The 17,643-nt window shown below is 35.7% G+C and overlaps 1 protein-coding gene across 4 annotated transcripts in view; it reads right to left on the reverse strand.

The window, feature by feature from the left end:
- Window positions 1-1,136: 1,136 nt before the first annotated feature.
- The window catches only part of CPSF6 (cleavage and polyadenylation specific factor 6), a 30,164-nt gene continuing 13,657 nt past the window's right edge, over window positions 1,137-17,643 (reverse strand). The window contains exons 4-11 of one of the 4 annotated variants that reach the window (XM_037514014.2): window positions 17,217-17,362; window positions 16,156-16,329; window positions 15,916-16,026; window positions 14,938-15,442; window positions 12,463-12,578; window positions 11,506-11,659; window positions 8,076-8,265; window positions 1,137-1,565 (exon numbers count right to left, since the gene is read on the reverse strand). In XM_037514014.2, the coding sequence (XP_037369911.1) occupies window positions 8,079-8,265; window positions 11,506-11,659; window positions 12,463-12,578; window positions 14,938-15,442; window positions 15,916-16,026; window positions 16,156-16,329; window positions 17,217-17,362 (1,393 nt within the window). In that variant the 3' untranslated portion in view covers window positions 1,137-1,565; window positions 8,076-8,078. Of the gene's footprint in view, window positions 1,566-8,075; window positions 8,269-11,505; window positions 11,660-12,462; window positions 12,579-14,937; window positions 15,443-15,915; window positions 16,027-16,155; window positions 16,330-17,216; window positions 17,363-17,643 lie in introns of all 4 variants that reach the window. The other 3 variants (XM_037514013.2, XM_037514016.2, XM_037514015.2) reach the window with 3 other exon arrangements.

Below are 17,643 nucleotides of genomic sequence, written 5' to 3' on the forward strand. Positions count from 1 at the left end.
AAGTGAAAAACTGCTATGCAAATTTCTGGAGGGCTCTTAGAGCTGCACAGTACATAATATAGGGTACCTAAACATTTGAATCATCATCCTAAAATTTGGCTGTACTTTTAAGATAATACCAATGTGTTATTAGAATATCTTGCAAAGGCAATCATATCTTAAAATCACCAAACATTAAAAATTTTAACTTAAAGTTCTGAAGTAATGATTTAGAGTGACCTTCCTATAAAAATGTCTCATCAGTTGACACTCTGCCTATGCTAATTTTGCAATTAGAACACATGCTAAACAAGTGCTTTAATCTGTGCCTATATGCAAAGGCAGGTTTGAAAGAAATCTTTGATTAACTAAATAAGGCTAATATGAATCAACAGACTTCATGACTATACATAGAATTTCTTAAGCTGTGGAGATAAAGTACACCTAAAATCTCCCAGTACACGTACAGGAGAATACAACCTGATGTTAATAAAACATCACACCCCTTCAGAATCTACAGTAACCGAAAAATAAAACTAAGGCTCTCTTTACTCATATTTGTCTGCTGAAACCTATTATTTACACTGCCCATGGCTTCAAAAATAAACCACAGGCACTACCAATATTAAACAGCAAATAACTGCTGCATCAAATCGGTATTGTTAAAATAGTTCTTCAATGCTAGCAGTTTACAATTAAGCGTTTTAATACATCTGGTGTTGTAACTAAGTTGTGTTACTATAGCAAATAACATAAGGGTTTTTACTAAATTATAAAACCACAAATTTTTTGACCCCTAACACATTGACTGGATTGCTATGTCTGTGAAATTTCTGTTTTTACAAGTTTATATATCATTCAGCAAAGTCACAAGCTAACTAGGTAAAAACAGCTAGAAAAGCAGAATATAGAAATATTAAATATCCATGTAATCACCTATTCTATTATCAAAATCAAGGGCAAGAGACACTTAATTAGTATGTTTAATTCACTGAACTCAAGAATTAAGATTGATGCATATCCAAAAACGCTATTGCAATGCTTGTTTTTTAAAGGACAGTATAAATGTCATAGTAACATTATCTTTAGATATTGCTGAACACAAGACTTTCCCTGAGGTGTAAACATCAAATAACTTGAACAGCTTTACACATCAGCCCCATTAAACAGTTTATTACAACACTACATCTATTGTAATCAAAGTGGTGCTGTTTACAGACATTATCATATGAACATTTTTAACAAGAACAAACTACTATAAAAACAAGCATTTACTTGACGGTTTTTTCCAATTGCTTGCACATTATAATGGCCAAATGTATATAACCAGTAATAAAGTTGCAAAAGCTATAACTTTTTAAATCACACAGGTTTCCTTCAAATAAAACAGTTAAGCAACATAAAAAATAAAAGTAGAGCTACTGGTTACCATTTATGCAGATTTGCTTTATTCAGATCTATTCCTGTTCATTTTATCCATGAATCCTTACAGGTTCAGTTCAATCACAAGAAGCAAACTGCTGGACAAGCGTCATTTTTCCCCCATGAAGACTGTTTTGTCTTGGAAGGTGTTCCTCTTCCTTCAGCTGTAATGTGTTAAAATTTGTGATGTAGATTTTGCTATTCCCCATAATACACAGAAAAAACGCTGGCTTAACTATACATACACAAGTCGTGCATCTACTTCACTGTTACGTATTCTAACACAATATAGAAATTAACTGAAACAGTAGCTGCCTTTGTGGTGGAGAAGTGCTCCCAATTTATGTGATGATTTAAACGGAGACATGCTGATTTCATTCTTAGATATTATTGCCATATAAATTTGACGGAAAAGAAATGAAAACACAGCAGCTACTGTTTCTGTGATGATGGAAACATTTATAAGTCATTTTCTAAAGTATGCACACTACAAAAATAAATTTAAAAAATGTTTGGATGATTTTAATGTAGATTTTTTTCATTTACCCACGTGAAGTCTATGTAACTCATTAACAATTAAAAGCGAACTGTATAAAATGCAATAAATTATTTTACAAATTAGTTGTATTTATTTGACAGCATACAGGAACTTCTGCAACTGTTATGAATCAAATGGTCCTCTCATAGTACAAAATTTATAAATAAAATTTATAAATATATAGTTCAGTATGCACATTTAAATAAATATGACATCCACATACAAATCTTTAGACATAATACAAATTTAAAACATTTACTTGACCTTTACTCTATTCCATCTATATTGAAATATGTAATGTGTATATAGACTAACCAAAACCAAGCTAAATGGGAATCTTCAACGATAAATTTCATTGAAAACTCACACACACACACACAAAAAAAAATTTTGATAAACTAAAGTTTCAAGAATACATAATAATGCAACGTTCAGGTAGAGATTCACAAAAGAAACATTCAATTAACTTGGAAATAAGTGACCACTGAAACACCAGGTAGTCAAATTAAACCCCCAGAGAACATTTCAAGAAGATGATATAAGAGGCAAAGGGCACAATGCTTAGTCGTATTTTGCCATAAAAGTAATTTTAAAATTACGTTCTGCTCCATAAATAAGAGTAATTAGTATTCCTTCACAACTGTAATTTTTTTATTTTGGGTCCTTTCCTCCTCAAGTAGACTGTAAAAGCACCTTAAAAGCATTAGTCCACATACACATTCATATTGCCTAGCAGTAAAAACCTAAAATTTAGAACTGTAAAGAAAAAGTAAGATGTTATAGACCTGGACTTTCTCTTTTAAATAGCTTCTATTTGTCCATGTTTTTCAAAGAGAGCTTAAAACATTTTTAATGTTACCTTTGTACCTTTATCTTATGTTGATGAAGCTTGGTGGAATTGTTATAGGAAAAAAATGTAGCAAGGCAGCTTTCATGTTTTATTACTTGTAATGCACTTTAAAACAAGGAATATGTTCTAATCCGGAAAAACTGGGTTACTAGGAAATTCATAAATCTTATTGCTCAAGAACTCTAGTCTCCCTAACCTTTCCTGTTGGGAGGGGGGAAGAGAGATTGGGTCACTAAGGGAAAATTACTTAAAAGTCACAGTGAAACAAAATACCCAACCCTTCCAAATCACTTGTGGCATACATACACTGTAACTTTATATCATTCTTCACCCCAATGGAGAATTTTACTCCTTTTTATATAATTATACACACATTATCCAGGACAAATCCACTTATCTTTTGCTTGTTTATACTTTATAGAGAGTTCTTCACTATTAAAAAGTTTCTCTAATTTTCACCATACAGACAAAAAACCTGGGGGACAGTCTGACAGTTTTTATTTCTATTTCTAAACACTTTACATTCATCCATTCGGAAATACAAATTTCACAATCTCAAGCAGAAGCAAATTTGAAGGCAATACAACCCATTTCCAATAATCCAATTCCATATCATAGTCTCAAATTTCTAAGTAAACATCTATATAAACAAGGATATCAAAAAGAAGCTTAAAGTGACAAATACATTCAATCCTCATGTTTTCAGAATACCATTTGGTCAAGTCTGTAACGTCAAAGTCACACAATTACTTGGTTTACTATCAGTTATAAAAGGAAGATCTATGTAAACAGTTGTTAAAACTAAGACAAGTGGCATCTACAGCTCTTTAATGAAATCTATAAACACTAAAATTTCAGTACAGAAGCATCTGCATTTTGAAATATAAGATGAAGTGAATAATAATATCAACTCAAATTATGAGTGTTTGTCAAAAACTTTTAAGCAAATTTTTTAGCATCAGTATTTCTAAATTCATGTAAATTCATTTTTAAGTAAATATTTAAACATATTTAATATGGCTTTTATAGGTTTTTACATCCATTATTGAATTAAGAATATTCTACTATAATTTCAGAGATATACTTTTATTAACTTAGTGAAATTAAATGCACTTTTACTTTTATTTGAAAACTTCTCCTTAATTGAGAAGAATGAAGATGGGGCAGGCAAAAGAAGTCATCTAAATAACTTCAAAAAGGTAACTTAAAAGTAAAAATTCCTTCTTGTGATAACACAATGCAGAAGTCTGTTTAGTCATTTACAAAAAACTCCTTCACTATCAAAATATCTTGTTATGTTCATCTTTTTACACCTGGAGATAGTACTTACCTCATTTTAACTAAAGCATTTATTGCACTATAAAATCTACGTACATAATTGCTTTTGAGCTAGGCAGCTCACTAAATAGTTAAACTTTACTACAAAGTAAACTCAGCAACCACCCCATCCTCCTCCCCCATTTCACAAAATGGACATTCAAATAAGCTGCTTGTGTGATTGAGAACTCATCAAGTGAGGTAAAACATGCTATCACAGAAGGCAAATTAGTAAATTTGGATGGCATGTCCGTCCCTTACTCCTGTTGTTTCTTAGGTTTTCTTTAAACAATGTTAATTAAATATTCATCCAAAACAATATTCATTCAAAACAATCTAATTTACAAACTAAAACATGGTAGTAAATTTCACACTGAGATGAAGGTGAGAGAGAGCAAGGTGACTCACATTGGTATTGAATTCTTTTTAAACGAAGAACACTAATCAGTTCTAAACTCACCATATTCTTAAACCACAGTGAGCAAAAACACTATATATACCCATTAAAGGGATCATTTCCTACTTGTTTATCACTTCAATTAAGATAGCTGGGTAATTAGACAGGTTTTGCAAATGAAAACAAAAGGCAAAGAGAAGTAGAGCAAAAGAAGAGCTAGCCTATCCAGAAAAAGTATAAGTTAAGGACACGTGGAAAACACAAACACAGGGCTGGATAATATTAGAAAAATCCCAGATGATGTTAAAGCTGCAGAAATAACGTTTAAATCTCATTATCACCAATTTCATTAAATGATTTCATTAAATGATTTAGAGAATTTAATTTTCACATAAACCTCCCTACCAGTATTCCAGGTAACACTAACTCTTAAGGAGAGGAAACATAATAAGAACTTTTGATTTCTTTTGCTTTTTCCCATATTAATGCTATTACAAACTGAACAAGGAACACAAAAGCACCCTAAATCTTGTACAATAACCAAAAAACTAAGGTCACATTTATGGTAGAAAAAATCATATATCAAAGAAAAATGTAGAATTTTAAAATCCATATCCCCTGTTGTTTAAAAATTCTATCAAAGAAATGGATGATCTGAGAATATGTAACAAATTTTATTAGGGAGAGGAAAAGCATGAATATAAAGTACTTAAAACAGTAACTGGGTTTCATTACTGTTCGGTATACACTTAAGGGAAATTTGCTGAGCAGGGTTATTCTGGATAAGTAGAGAGAAACACAACCTAAGGGAAAGTAACAACTATGAAAGTAAAATTATTTCTGTAAGTATCGTACAATCTTAACTATGTTTTGCTCAGAGTGGTCTGAGAATAGAGGTAGAAATTACAGAATATGAAGCACAATGTATTTACATACTAAAATTTACAATACTAATATTCCCATTTAAAATAACTATTTGAACTCCGATATTGAATGCTTTTAGAAAAACTGTAATACATTTTAAAAATGAGAATGCAATTAACATTACCAACAGTTCAAACACACACAAAAAAAATTAAGATGGGACAGACATTAATAGCTCGTCAACATCATTAAGTTTCCAGTTAAATTAAGAACCTGCCCTTTTCTCCATTCATCATCACTTTAATAGTAGATTACATATTTGGTTTATTTGTACACAGACTTGCTACTGACATTCACTTTAGCTTCCAAGTTACTTATTCCATTCAATTCATTTAGGATATACATGAAAGCTCAAAAGGACTCATATTTTAAAACTTCTAAAAAGTCAACAGACCTTATGATAGTGACTGAATGTGCAGGTGTTTTCACTTAAATATATTTGATTCCAACCCCACCCCTTTATTCACATCTACATCCACAATAGTTTGGCATATAGCAAAGGTACAATATTCCAGGATAACAGAATTTTTTGCACTAGAAAGGCTTATGTAAAATTTTCCTTGGATGAAGGCACATAACAATATTACAACTTAATTCTAATTAATGTACAAACAAAACATGGGAATTTTGGTATGGTACAGATCAGTGATTAAGAAAAAATGTCAACAGTAGTTTGCAAGTTAGAAGTTCAGTTAATGTCTGAATGTAATGAAACTTAAGCCATGATATCATTAGGTGTACCCATTACTAGAATGTAATGTTAATAGTTAATCTAAGTATTTAAAATTAACAATAGATTTTATTTTTAGAAGTAGTTTATTTGGTTGACTACACTAGTTTTTAACTGAAACCAATTAAGGAAGCTCATTAATCAACTTGGGTGTAAACTAGTTAAGGAGCCCTTTGATGGGCACATCTAATCTTCAAGATGACTGAGAATGTATCCAAGTTTCACTATAATGCTTTCTTTGGTAAACAGAAACTTGTTGATAACTGACAAGTATAAATAAAAATTTATAGGTCCTGTATACCTTACTATAAATGAAATGGCTGAGAGTTAAGCATTTCACATAATAAGTTGGCCACAATTCACCTTAAGCAAATGGCAGACACAATTTTTTCATGAAACGGGATCAGATCTATTCAACCAAGGGGAACAAAGAACTACATCTTTAAAATTTAGGGTTCAGCATTTACATGATACAACATTCAATTCTTGTTCACATCCAAAACCAGTATCAATTTCAACAAGCTTAGTTTCAAAAATAAAAAATTTTGTCTCATGTGAAAGAGATTTTTGCAAATTATTCACCTTAAGTTCTATAATACAAAACATGGAGAACTATTTTAAAATTAATCTTACTATTCAAGATGCATATTCAAAATGTAAGTATTAAAACTTGCCTTTTCACTTCAAAAAGTCCTTAAACTAAATATAACGTAATAGCTTATATACCATAAAAATAAGACTTACATGCTCTCTAAATAGTATTATTCAAACAGGCTATTGTTTTTTAAAATATACTATAATAAGAAACTGCTATTCTGCTGCAGAATTACATACACTTGATAGTCTCTGATTTTGCCCATAACAATATAAATGCTAACAATTTCCATGACTGAATTTTCACTGCTTTCCATGACTATGGAAAGGGTAATTACCTATAAGGGGTTTGTTTTAGCCTAATTGAATCTGGATATGCCACCAACATATGAAAAAAAAAATACCTCTTTACAGAATTTTTGTGTCACATGCCCAAGCCTTATATTGTCCTCCCCCCACTTTTCACATGAATAAATGTTGTCCACAAATATTAAAAAAAAATTACATATGATAATGAAGCATAAACAGACAGCTCTTCCTGCTTAATGAAAAATGTACACAGAAATAGTTTAAAAATACAGAAAAAAAAGACAATGATTATGGTTTGTGAATGAAACAAAGAAAATATTATTTCAAGGTAATTCTAACCTCAAATGTATGATTTGGTACAATTAAAAATTCTTAGATGTGGAATACACTGAACCCATTTTAACAGAATAACTTTCATTCTCTTCTTCTTGAATTAAAGGATACGGTTTCTTTCAAAAACAAAAACCAGATGCCAGAAAAAGTGTTTTCTTAAAAAGTGTTTTCTAAAAAGTGTTTTCTTAAGCAGAAAAACTTTCAATACTGAAAGCCATCTTCCTATATTATAAATTCTAACACTGTTAGATTTTCTTTAAAAGTTCTAGGAACAAATGAAGTTAAGACAGTTCAAGGAGAGAAATTTTATTTTTCCTTATGCTCCAAACATTTCATATATATATATTTTTTAAGTCACATGCAAATGCATGTGATTAAAAGAATTTCAATTTTTAGATTTTAGAAGTAGACAATGAGTCCTCTTGATTATTTTCTTGCTTTCTTAAGATCAATTAAGAATCTGAAACCTAAAAGTTACAACTCAGCAAAACAGTAATAAGTCAAAATTTTTACCTGTCATTACTTACCAATCATATGTTCTAGATGTTTCTGGAAGAATAAATTCTGAACAAGTAGTTGGACCATTTAAAATTTAGATATACAATGTATAAACAATAGCCTCAGAGTTGTATTACTGTTAATAATACATATGCTAAATACAACAGGAATTAGGAATACCCACCTTCTAACGATGACGATATTCACGCTCTCGGTCACGTTCTCGGTCTCGGTCCCGATCACGGTCTCGGTGTCTCTCTCGTTCTCTGCTTCTCTCTCTATAATAGTCATCATGACGATCTCTACTACGGGATTTATGACGCCGACTCTTTTCTCGTGATCTACTATGGTCCCTCTCTCTTGATCGTTCACGTCTTCTAAAAGAAATTACTGGATTAATGCTCTCCATAACTGATAGCTTTGAAAGGTATTAAATTTTTTGATGTTTAAAATATAAGGCAAGGAATTCTTTATAAACACAAGTTAGATTTACTATTGTGAAGTGCTAATGATATACTTTTTTTTAAAAAAGATTGATTGATTTATACGAGCACTGGGTACAGTCAGAAGCGCGGGAGGGTGAGAAAACTCACCAGAGCCAGAGCGGGGAGCAGAACAAGCAAATGGACGAAATACACTGCTGAGGGGAGCAGTGGGCCAGACAGGAGAGGTCTGCGCGCCATGTGGGACCCTTGCTGGCAGCCAGGGATCGAACCGGCGCTGCAGAGGCTGCGGGCAGCTTCACCGCCCAATGCTCAACCGCTGCGCCACTGGGGAGGCCCTATACTAACTTTCTTATAAGTATGAACTAGATATTCTGTTCTTAAAAATATTCACCCCAAATAGGAATTGGATACACCTGGGCAATTCATTGAATCATCTATTACATCTACGCTAACTAGATGCCTAAAACAGACATGAACTGTTACTGAATAAAAACCAGAAAGGTAAAGGAAAATTTCAATGTACTTATAGAGGAACACCGAATATAGAGCACATAGATGGCCTTATAAAGAACATACAGAAGGTACTTTTTAGACATCAAATTTGTGAAATCACTCAACAATGGGATTTCAATACACAAATTCATCACCCATTAATATAGATTACCTAAACCTATATATAAATAGCAGTTTTACATTTATAAGTATACCAAAACATGGTTTGGCGAGTACCATTCCACTAAAAAGCTTCCTAACAATGTATACATGTTTGTTGGGGGAAAGGGTGAGGAGGAGAAACCTAGTGACTATGACCAGAAAGGACTGGGATACTGATCATATTGTTAATAAATGTGATTATTGTCTTTATCATATTGCCTTTATTCTCTTAATAAAGAGAAATATTGGCCTCCCTGGTGGTGCAAGGGATTAAGATGCACCCTATGAGGCTACCCTCAGCCACTGCAGCACGAGTTCGATCCCTGGCCAGGGAGCTACTCACATGGCACAGCAGACCGTTCCTGACTCGCCCATTGCTCCCCTCAGCAGTGTATTTCAGTCACTGCTTGTTCTGCTCCACACTGTCTCTGGTGAATCCTCTCACCACCACCCCCACCCACACCTCTGGCTTGCACCCCAGTTCTTGTATGCATAAATAAATAAATCTATCTTAAACAAAATAAAGATAAATGTTTCATGAGCTGCCTTAAAAACAAAAAACAGGTAATTTACCAAAGTATACTGCCTAAAATACTTTAAGAAATTTGATTCCAAATTCAGAAATTCCAAGTAAGGAATTAACAAATGTCTTAGTTTAAATCTCAATATTTTTCCACGAGTCCTGTCAAACTTTACAAGGTTCCAAATTCCCTGATGAACATGTAAATGTTATTTGGATTAAAAGACTATATAAGGAATGGTCTTAAGCCATGACAAACTCTGTCAGTGACAAAGACCCTTTCACTGGGTCAAAAAGGTAACAAAGTTAGGGACTTTAACAGTCTAGCCTCTTTACCCGAATGAAGGCTCTACCATCAGAAAAAGATATACTAAGCACAGACCTAAGAATATCAGATGAAGATTAAAAACAAACTTTTCAAATATATGTAAAATATTAGTTAACAGTAATACTAAAAAAGGAACTACCTAATATAAAAACTGAGTATTAACTCCCTAGTACAAGATTTATTCAGAATCCCTCTTACCAAGCATTTTTAGTATTAGAAATATTGTATTGAACAGAACAGATAAGCCCCTTCCATTTCTCAACATGTGTTTTACTGGGAAAAAAAAAAAATTTTTTTAAGATTTATTTATTTATACAAGCACTGGGTACAGTCAGAAGCGCGGGAGGGTGAGAGAATTCACCAGAGCCAGAGCAGGGAGCAGAGCAGGCAGAAGGACCGAAGTACACTGCTGAGGGGAGCAGCGGGCGGCAGGAGAGGTCTGCGCGCCATGTGGGACCCTCCTCTGGTGGCCGGGGAGCAGCCGGGGATCGAACCAGCGCTGCAGAGGCTGCGGGCAGCTTCGCAACCCAGCGCTCAACCGCTGCGCCACCGGGGAGGCCCGTTTTACTGAAATTTTAAGTGCGTTAATAATAAGGATAAAATAAACAGGGCCTCCCCTCGTGGCGCAGGCGGTTAAGCGCTTGCGCTATGAAGCTGTCCGCAGCCTCTGCAGCATTGGTTTGATCCTGGCCGGCCAGTGAGGGTCTCACATGGCACAGCGGACCTCTCCTGTCACGCCCGCTGGTCCCCTCAGCAGTGTATTTTGTCAGTCTGTCTGTTCTGTTCCCCACTATGTCTCTGGTGAATCCTCTCTCCCTCCCGCGTATCTGGCCTGTACCCCAGTTCTTATATAAAATAAATAAATAAATCTTTAAAAATAAATAAATAAATAGGCCATGACAGAATAACCTGAAGGTTATTTTCTCTCCTGGAAAAGAGCCTTCCTAGGGTATTATGTTGAGGCATGGAGGGATAAGCAGCTAGTATTATCAACAGCTAGGGAAAAGGATTCCTGGAAGGAATATCAAGTACAAAGCAAATAGTCAGGGGCCTCCCCTGGTGGCGCAGCGGTTGAGTGATGGGCTGCAAAGCTGCCCGCAGCCTCTGCAGCACCAGTTCCATCCCCGGCCACTGGGCGAGGGTCCCACATGGCGCGCACAGACCTCTCCTGCTGCCCGCTGCTCCCCTCAGCAGTGTATTTCCTCAGTCTGCCTATTCTGTTCCCCGCTCTGTCTCTGGTGAATTCTCTCACCCTCCCGTGCTTCTGACTGTACCCAGTGCTTGCATAAATAAATAAATAAATCTTTAAAAAAAAAAAAAAAAAAAACCTAAAAAAAAACCAAACAAACAGAAACAGTCAATGGACTGATGTGTCAACAGGAAAGCCAGTATGGTTAGAGGACAGTAAGGGAAGAAGATAAATCTGAAAAGACTTTGTCATACAGTGCCTCAATGTTTACAGTCTTACAAGAGTCTCTAGAAACCTTAGAAGGGTTTTAAAAGCAAGCAAACATTGGACACTTGATTTAGAATTAAAAACAAAACACTCTAGCCACTGAGTAAACTGTATTAAGTAAAATCAAAGTGCTATTTTAGAGGCCCAAACACAGCATTTTCTACTTGTAAAGTAGCAGTTTTAAATAAACATGAGACAGGAAAGTTTTACCTTGATCCAGAACCATAAGACTTGGATTCAATTCCATGAAGGCAATCTTGCAAAGAACTAATAAGAACTTTGCAACGATCATCAGCAGATACTTTGGATTGTTTAATTAAAGAAATTGCAGTCACCAATGTCTCAATAGCACTCCCATAATCACCTGTGAGATGAAAGAAAGGGTTGAAGTCAAATTTTGTTTTCAAAACACCACTAAACCACTTGGGATAAGATCGTGTGATAAGCAATTTACAAAAGGAGTGTACTTAAGATGACTACAAAAGATGTCTTTAACTTTTTTTACTGTTTCACCTTTGGAAAAATGCTTTTAATGTGCATTAAACTAACATAATTTTTTATCATTATTGTGAAAAAAGAGATTATTTTGGAAATATGAGAATGAATGAGCTGTCTTATGGCCCCCAAGCCATTAAAATTCAGATTTAAATCCACATGGGGCCTCCCTGATGGCACAGGCAGTTGAGCGCCGCACTGTGAAGCTGTCCACAGCCTCTGTGGTATGAGTTCGATCCCGGCTGGCCGACCGACCGACCGGCGAGAATCCCACATGGCGCAGCAGACCTCTCCTGTCTCGCCCGCTGCTCCCCTCAGCAGTGTATTTCGTCAGTCTGCCTATTCTGTTCCCCACTCTGTCTCTGGTGAATCCTCTCACCCTCCCACACATCTGGCCTGTACCCCGGTTCTTGTATAAAAATAAATAAATCTTTAAAAAAAAAAAAAAGACAGAGATTTAAATCTACATGTATGAATCTAAAATTAGGGTTCCTTCCACCATGCAGTGACAACCACCACCCTTCCATGCCTTTTAAATAAAGTATAGGTAATGAATTGGGAGTATAAAAATAGAAAAAATACAAGTAAAAGACCCATCTTCAAGACTGTGTAAGTTTTAGGTCACATCTAATAACAAGTAACAACTATCAACTCAGGAAGACATATACAAACCAGCACTGGCATCAGACACGGCTCTTGAAATAGCACTGCTTGAGATTGCTCTATTTCTATTCATGATTTCTTCAAACTCGGCTTCACTTAATGGCGTTCTTGCAGTATCCATTTCCCTATAAAATCAAAACAAACTTTAAATGGTATTCTACATTTTTTTTCATCTCAAGAGCATAAAATAATTCATGCTGTTTGCTTCTGACAGATGCCTTAGAGCTTGTACCTATTTTTCTAGATTGGTGTTATTTTTCTTAGAAAAAGATCAAATCTAAGCAAAATTCTCATATACCACTATCTTTCAGTTGAAATAAAGTAGCAGCTTAGAAACCAAGTCTTTTCAGAGGTCAGAAATAATGTACTTACATATCTACAAAAGTATTTTTCAGTGATAAGACAGATAAAGTAAACTGATTAATACAGAGACACAATGCAGACTATAAAATATACAGTCCTACACAATCAAAAACAAGAATTTGATTTCATTTATGTCTGGATCCTCTAGGCACATAGACCAATCATAACATAAGGATAATAAACATTTGATTAATGGAAAGTAATTTCAGGAGGGACAACATCTTACCTATCTTTCAGCCATTGATTTTTCTAGAAGACTATCTAGCAAATAAAAGGTATTCAAGAAATGTACGTTTTTTGTTTTAAAAAATGAATAGAATCTCAAGATTTTCTAAAGATGCTTGACAACTTTAAAAACTGATTATATGTACAGTATAGGAAAATGTAAACTTTTTGCCTACTAGTTACTAGGTAGGATGGTGAATTGCAGTCAACTTGTAACAGTTTGTTCTTATGAAATGAGGAAATAGCTAATCTAACCTGTTTATAAGGTGTTATTCCCAAAACTTATCCTAAATTCTAAATTCTTTAAGATTCATGTATGATTTCAGCTACACGCTGTGACTTGTGCCCATCCTAGTGCCCTAAAATCATTAAACAAGATAATCAGTGTTCTTCAGTTTTAATAAACTGACTATAAATTAGTTTATAACAAAAAAATTTCTTGAAAATCTGGTACTGTAGAAATTTTGTTAGGAAAGTATTACATTTTAAATTGTCAAAACAAGTCATCTAACCCACTCTATACACTAAAGATGAGCACTTGATATGCAGAGCTGGTTCACTGGAATAAAAGTGAACAGGAAAGAAAGGACTCTAGCTTAGCAATTAGGACATTTTCAAAGAAAACAAAGTAATTTTTGGCAGTCATCAAGATACTACCTCTATGGATAGATAACTGTTACAGGCTTTGATTATAATACCAGATTTCCTGCCATGGGTCTGTGTAACTGAATGGAATTAGGCAGGTGCTCAAACTCATTCCTGCAGGATATTATCAGATAAACTGCAATACAAAGTAGTTTAAATCAAAGAAAACTGAATGGGGGCCTTCCCTGGTGGCGCAGTGGTTGAGCGCTGGGCTGTGAGGCTGCCCGCAGCCTCTGCAGTGCTGGTTCGATTCCCTGCCGCAGGAGAGGGTCCTGCATGGCGCCACAGACCTCTCCTATCATGCCCGCTGCTCCCCTCAGCAGTGTATTTTGTCTGTCTGCCTGTTCTGCTCTCCCCTCTGGCTCTGGTGAATTCTCTCACCCTCCCGCGCTTCTGACTGTACCCAGTGCTTGTATAAATAAATAAATCTTTTAAGAAAAAAGAAAAAAAAGAAAATTGAATTGGGCAAATTCAAACAGTTCTTGGAGACTGTAAACATAGCTCTCCAAAATACTTTCAAAGGGGGATTAGAAATCAGTTATTTCAACAGCAGTTTCTAAAAAGTTTTTCTCTAAGAATTGCCATTATTTTAATTTCCATACAACCTATGTTTGCAAGACTTTTCCTAGACAAATATACTTATTATTCAATATTTCCAGTTAGTTAAGTTAAATTTGCTACTCAGATTCCTGATCAGAAGATAATCAACAGTACCTATCTAACAAAAGCTGATCTAATTTCTATTAATCTTTTTTAAAAAAAGATTTATTTATGCATACAAGAGCTGGGGTGTAGGCCAGAGGTGTGGGGGGTAGGGAGGTGTGAGAGGCTTCATCAGAGTGGAGAGCATGGCTGAGGGGAGCAGTGGGCAAGACAGGAGAGGTCTGCTGTGCCATTTGGGTTAGCTACCTGGCAGGGGATTGAACTCTTGCTGCAGTGGCTGCTGATATCTTCACAATGCTGAAACTTAACCCCATGTGCCACCAGGGAGGCCTTATTAACCTCTTTTAACTTAAAAAACAATGGAAATGAATCCTCAGGATTTAGTGACTTGCCCTAAATCACAACTATGTAAATGGTATAGCTGGATTACTCCCAATCCTGTTGAGTATGCTTTTCACCATAAAACCTTCTAATGAAAGAAAATACATAAAATGTGAAAAGGTCATAATTTAAAAATCAAACTCCTCAGTTAGAATATACTTTGCTTCAAATAACCACATTCACTTCCATAGATATATATTAACTTACCTTCCAGGAGGCCCATAGTCACCCCTATCATATGGCGGAGGTCGGCCATATGGATCTGTTGGTGGTGGACCCCGGCTATCTGATGTAGGCATGCCGCTATTAGTTGGCGGAGGAAAGAAAGCCGGGTTCACATGTGGAGCTGGCGGTGGGGCACCTGGAGGTGGTCCAGGAAGATGCGGAGGAGGAGCAAGTGTAAGGGGTGGCCCAAGAGGGCCAGGTGGGCGAGGTGGAAAGGGGCCAGGAGGTGGAGGTGGTCCCTGTTGTGGAGGTGGTGGACCAGGAGGGGGGCCGTAGCCTGGAACTGGAGGTGGAGGACCAGGAGGAAGCGGACCCAATGGAGGCTGCCCAAAAGGTTGTCCAGGAAAAAGAACCGGTGGTGGAGGGCGATCTCCTCGATTAGGAGGCCCAGCTAAAGGAGGAGGCAGAACCTGACCAGGAGGTGGAGGGCCTGGTGGGCCTGGTGGGCCTGGAGGACCTAAGGGTGGACGTGGTGGAGTCTGTCCAGCTACAGAATAAGAGGGCGGGGGAAACGTGGGAAGGGGAGAGAGAGGGAAGGGGAGAGAAAAAGGAAAAAAAAAACACTCAGTAAGTATTTTAACCTTTACGCCAAGATTATAATTTTAAAGCATAACTCATAGACCAAGATTCTTTCTCTTAAATGAAACCCATATGGTAAATGCTAAACTAACAACTATAAAAGTGAAATATATTCTTATAAATTTAAGTAGCTCAATGTATGCTTCAGAAAATTTAAATAAAAACTTTAATAAAGATTACAACGCTTAGAGATAGCTTCCATCTTTCAGTGTACACACACTTCTTACAGTGAAATCACCCACCTTATATTCTACTCTGATGCCAAGCTAGAAAGTGAAACAAGGAAAAATGGTCTTGAAAGGATTTTTTAAGAGGTAAGAAAATAAGACGGATGTAAATATTCTATATATAAGTCAAGCAAGTTTGGAGAAAAATAAAGACCTTTTAGGCCAAAAATGGGTATTTCCTCTATGCTGTGCCCCATATGCCATGGAATCCTAGTTTCCAGGAACAAAGGCCGAGTTCCTTTAACAAGATGCTTGATCAAATTTCCTGGATTCCAAAAATAGCATAACAAGGAGAGTAAGTCACATTAATAATGCATTACTTGAAAAAGAGAGAAAAGGAAAAGAGGTATTAGGTAGACACATTTTATCTATGGTAATTTAAGAAAAATTTTACCTGGAAAAGGTGGGGGTGGCCCTCCTGGTCCTGCTGGCCCAGGAAATCTGTCCCCACCGGGAACAGCCCCTGGAAAACGGCCCCGTCCTCTACCACCTTGTGGAAATGCTGCACGTGAACTGCCTCCTGGAGGACCAGCTTTACCTTCCCCAGACATTTGTCCTGATTGTGTAGCTGCAAATATTCAAATACTCATAAATAGCATTTATTAAAATAATTCTCTGAAATGTAACCACTGCCATTAGAAATACCTCTATTTCAAAACTCACTTATATTATACACTAAATTACAGATGCCTAGGGCCTTTCCAAACTTCATGGGGAGTATTGATTAGGAAAAATATTCACATCTATTTAAGTGCTTTTGAAGTCTCAAAATATCCAGGCTTAAATGTATTTCTAATGAGTAAATAGGAGTTATTTTCATAATACCAGTACTCTGCAGCATCCAAGACCAAAATTCTCCAACAAAAATCCAAATTTCAGTAAGCATAGAGCATTTACATTTTACAACATATTCTTCAATAAATCTTTTGTGTTAAAACATTAAAAAAACCCAACCACTTGAATCTGTTAATTACATAGCCATTAGTTAAGTGGTTAACATTCACAATGTTGTAAACGCAAATCTGTATTCACTTTACCAAGCAGTGAAAGGTTTTGGGCCAAGCAGAGAGTCAACAAATATTTCCTGTTTATCCGAGGAGCTTCTCCCCCACCACAACACATCCACATAACTTTCCTTCAATCTAAGGATTAGAATGTAGTTTCTTCCTTTTTCTAGGATGGGAATGATAGGACAAGAATGGCAGGACTACAGAACTTGCACACTATTGTGTATTACTGGAACTGTTAATTCTAGAGGAAAAATGGGAGGTTTCCAATACGAGACCATGGACATAGCTATTAGTTAAGTCAAACTCAAAGTATAGACTCCCTAAAATGGATTCTCCAATGAATTAAATATAAGATTGTTTTTCCACTATAACATCTAACAAACACTAGCTACACTGGTAAAAATGCCCATCGTTTTAAAATAAAAGCCTCTAAGGGATTGCTTACTTTTCCTGGACTGCATTTCAAATTGACTCAGGAACTGTTTATTGCATGGAGTTACAACAGGATTCTGACCATGAAGTTCTCTTTTAGGCAACAGATCCATTAACTTTTTTGAGGACGCTTCAGATCCAACACCAACAAGGGCAAACCTGAAAGATTAAAGAGGTAAAGGTAAGAAGTACAGAGGATTAATGATGTTACTATTATTTAAAAAGAAAATGACCTGATCAAAAATTCTAGAACTTTTTTTAAAAAAATTTTTTATTTATGCACACAAGAATTGGGTGTAAGCCAGAGGTATGGGGTGCGTGTGTATGTGTGTGTGTGAGAGAGAGGATTCATCAGAGAGAGTGGTGAGCAGAACAGAGCCATTGAAATACACCACCAGAGGGGAGCAGTGGGCGAGAGAGGAGAGGTCTGCTTCGCCATG

This window comes from Talpa occidentalis, unplaced genomic scaffold (genome assembly GCF_014898055.3).
Source record: "Talpa occidentalis isolate TD23 unplaced genomic scaffold, MPIMG_talOcc4v2.1 talOcc4.16, whole genome shotgun sequence".
In the NCBI taxonomy this organism is placed as follows: Eukaryota; Metazoa; Chordata; class Mammalia; order Eulipotyphla; family Talpidae; genus Talpa; species Talpa occidentalis.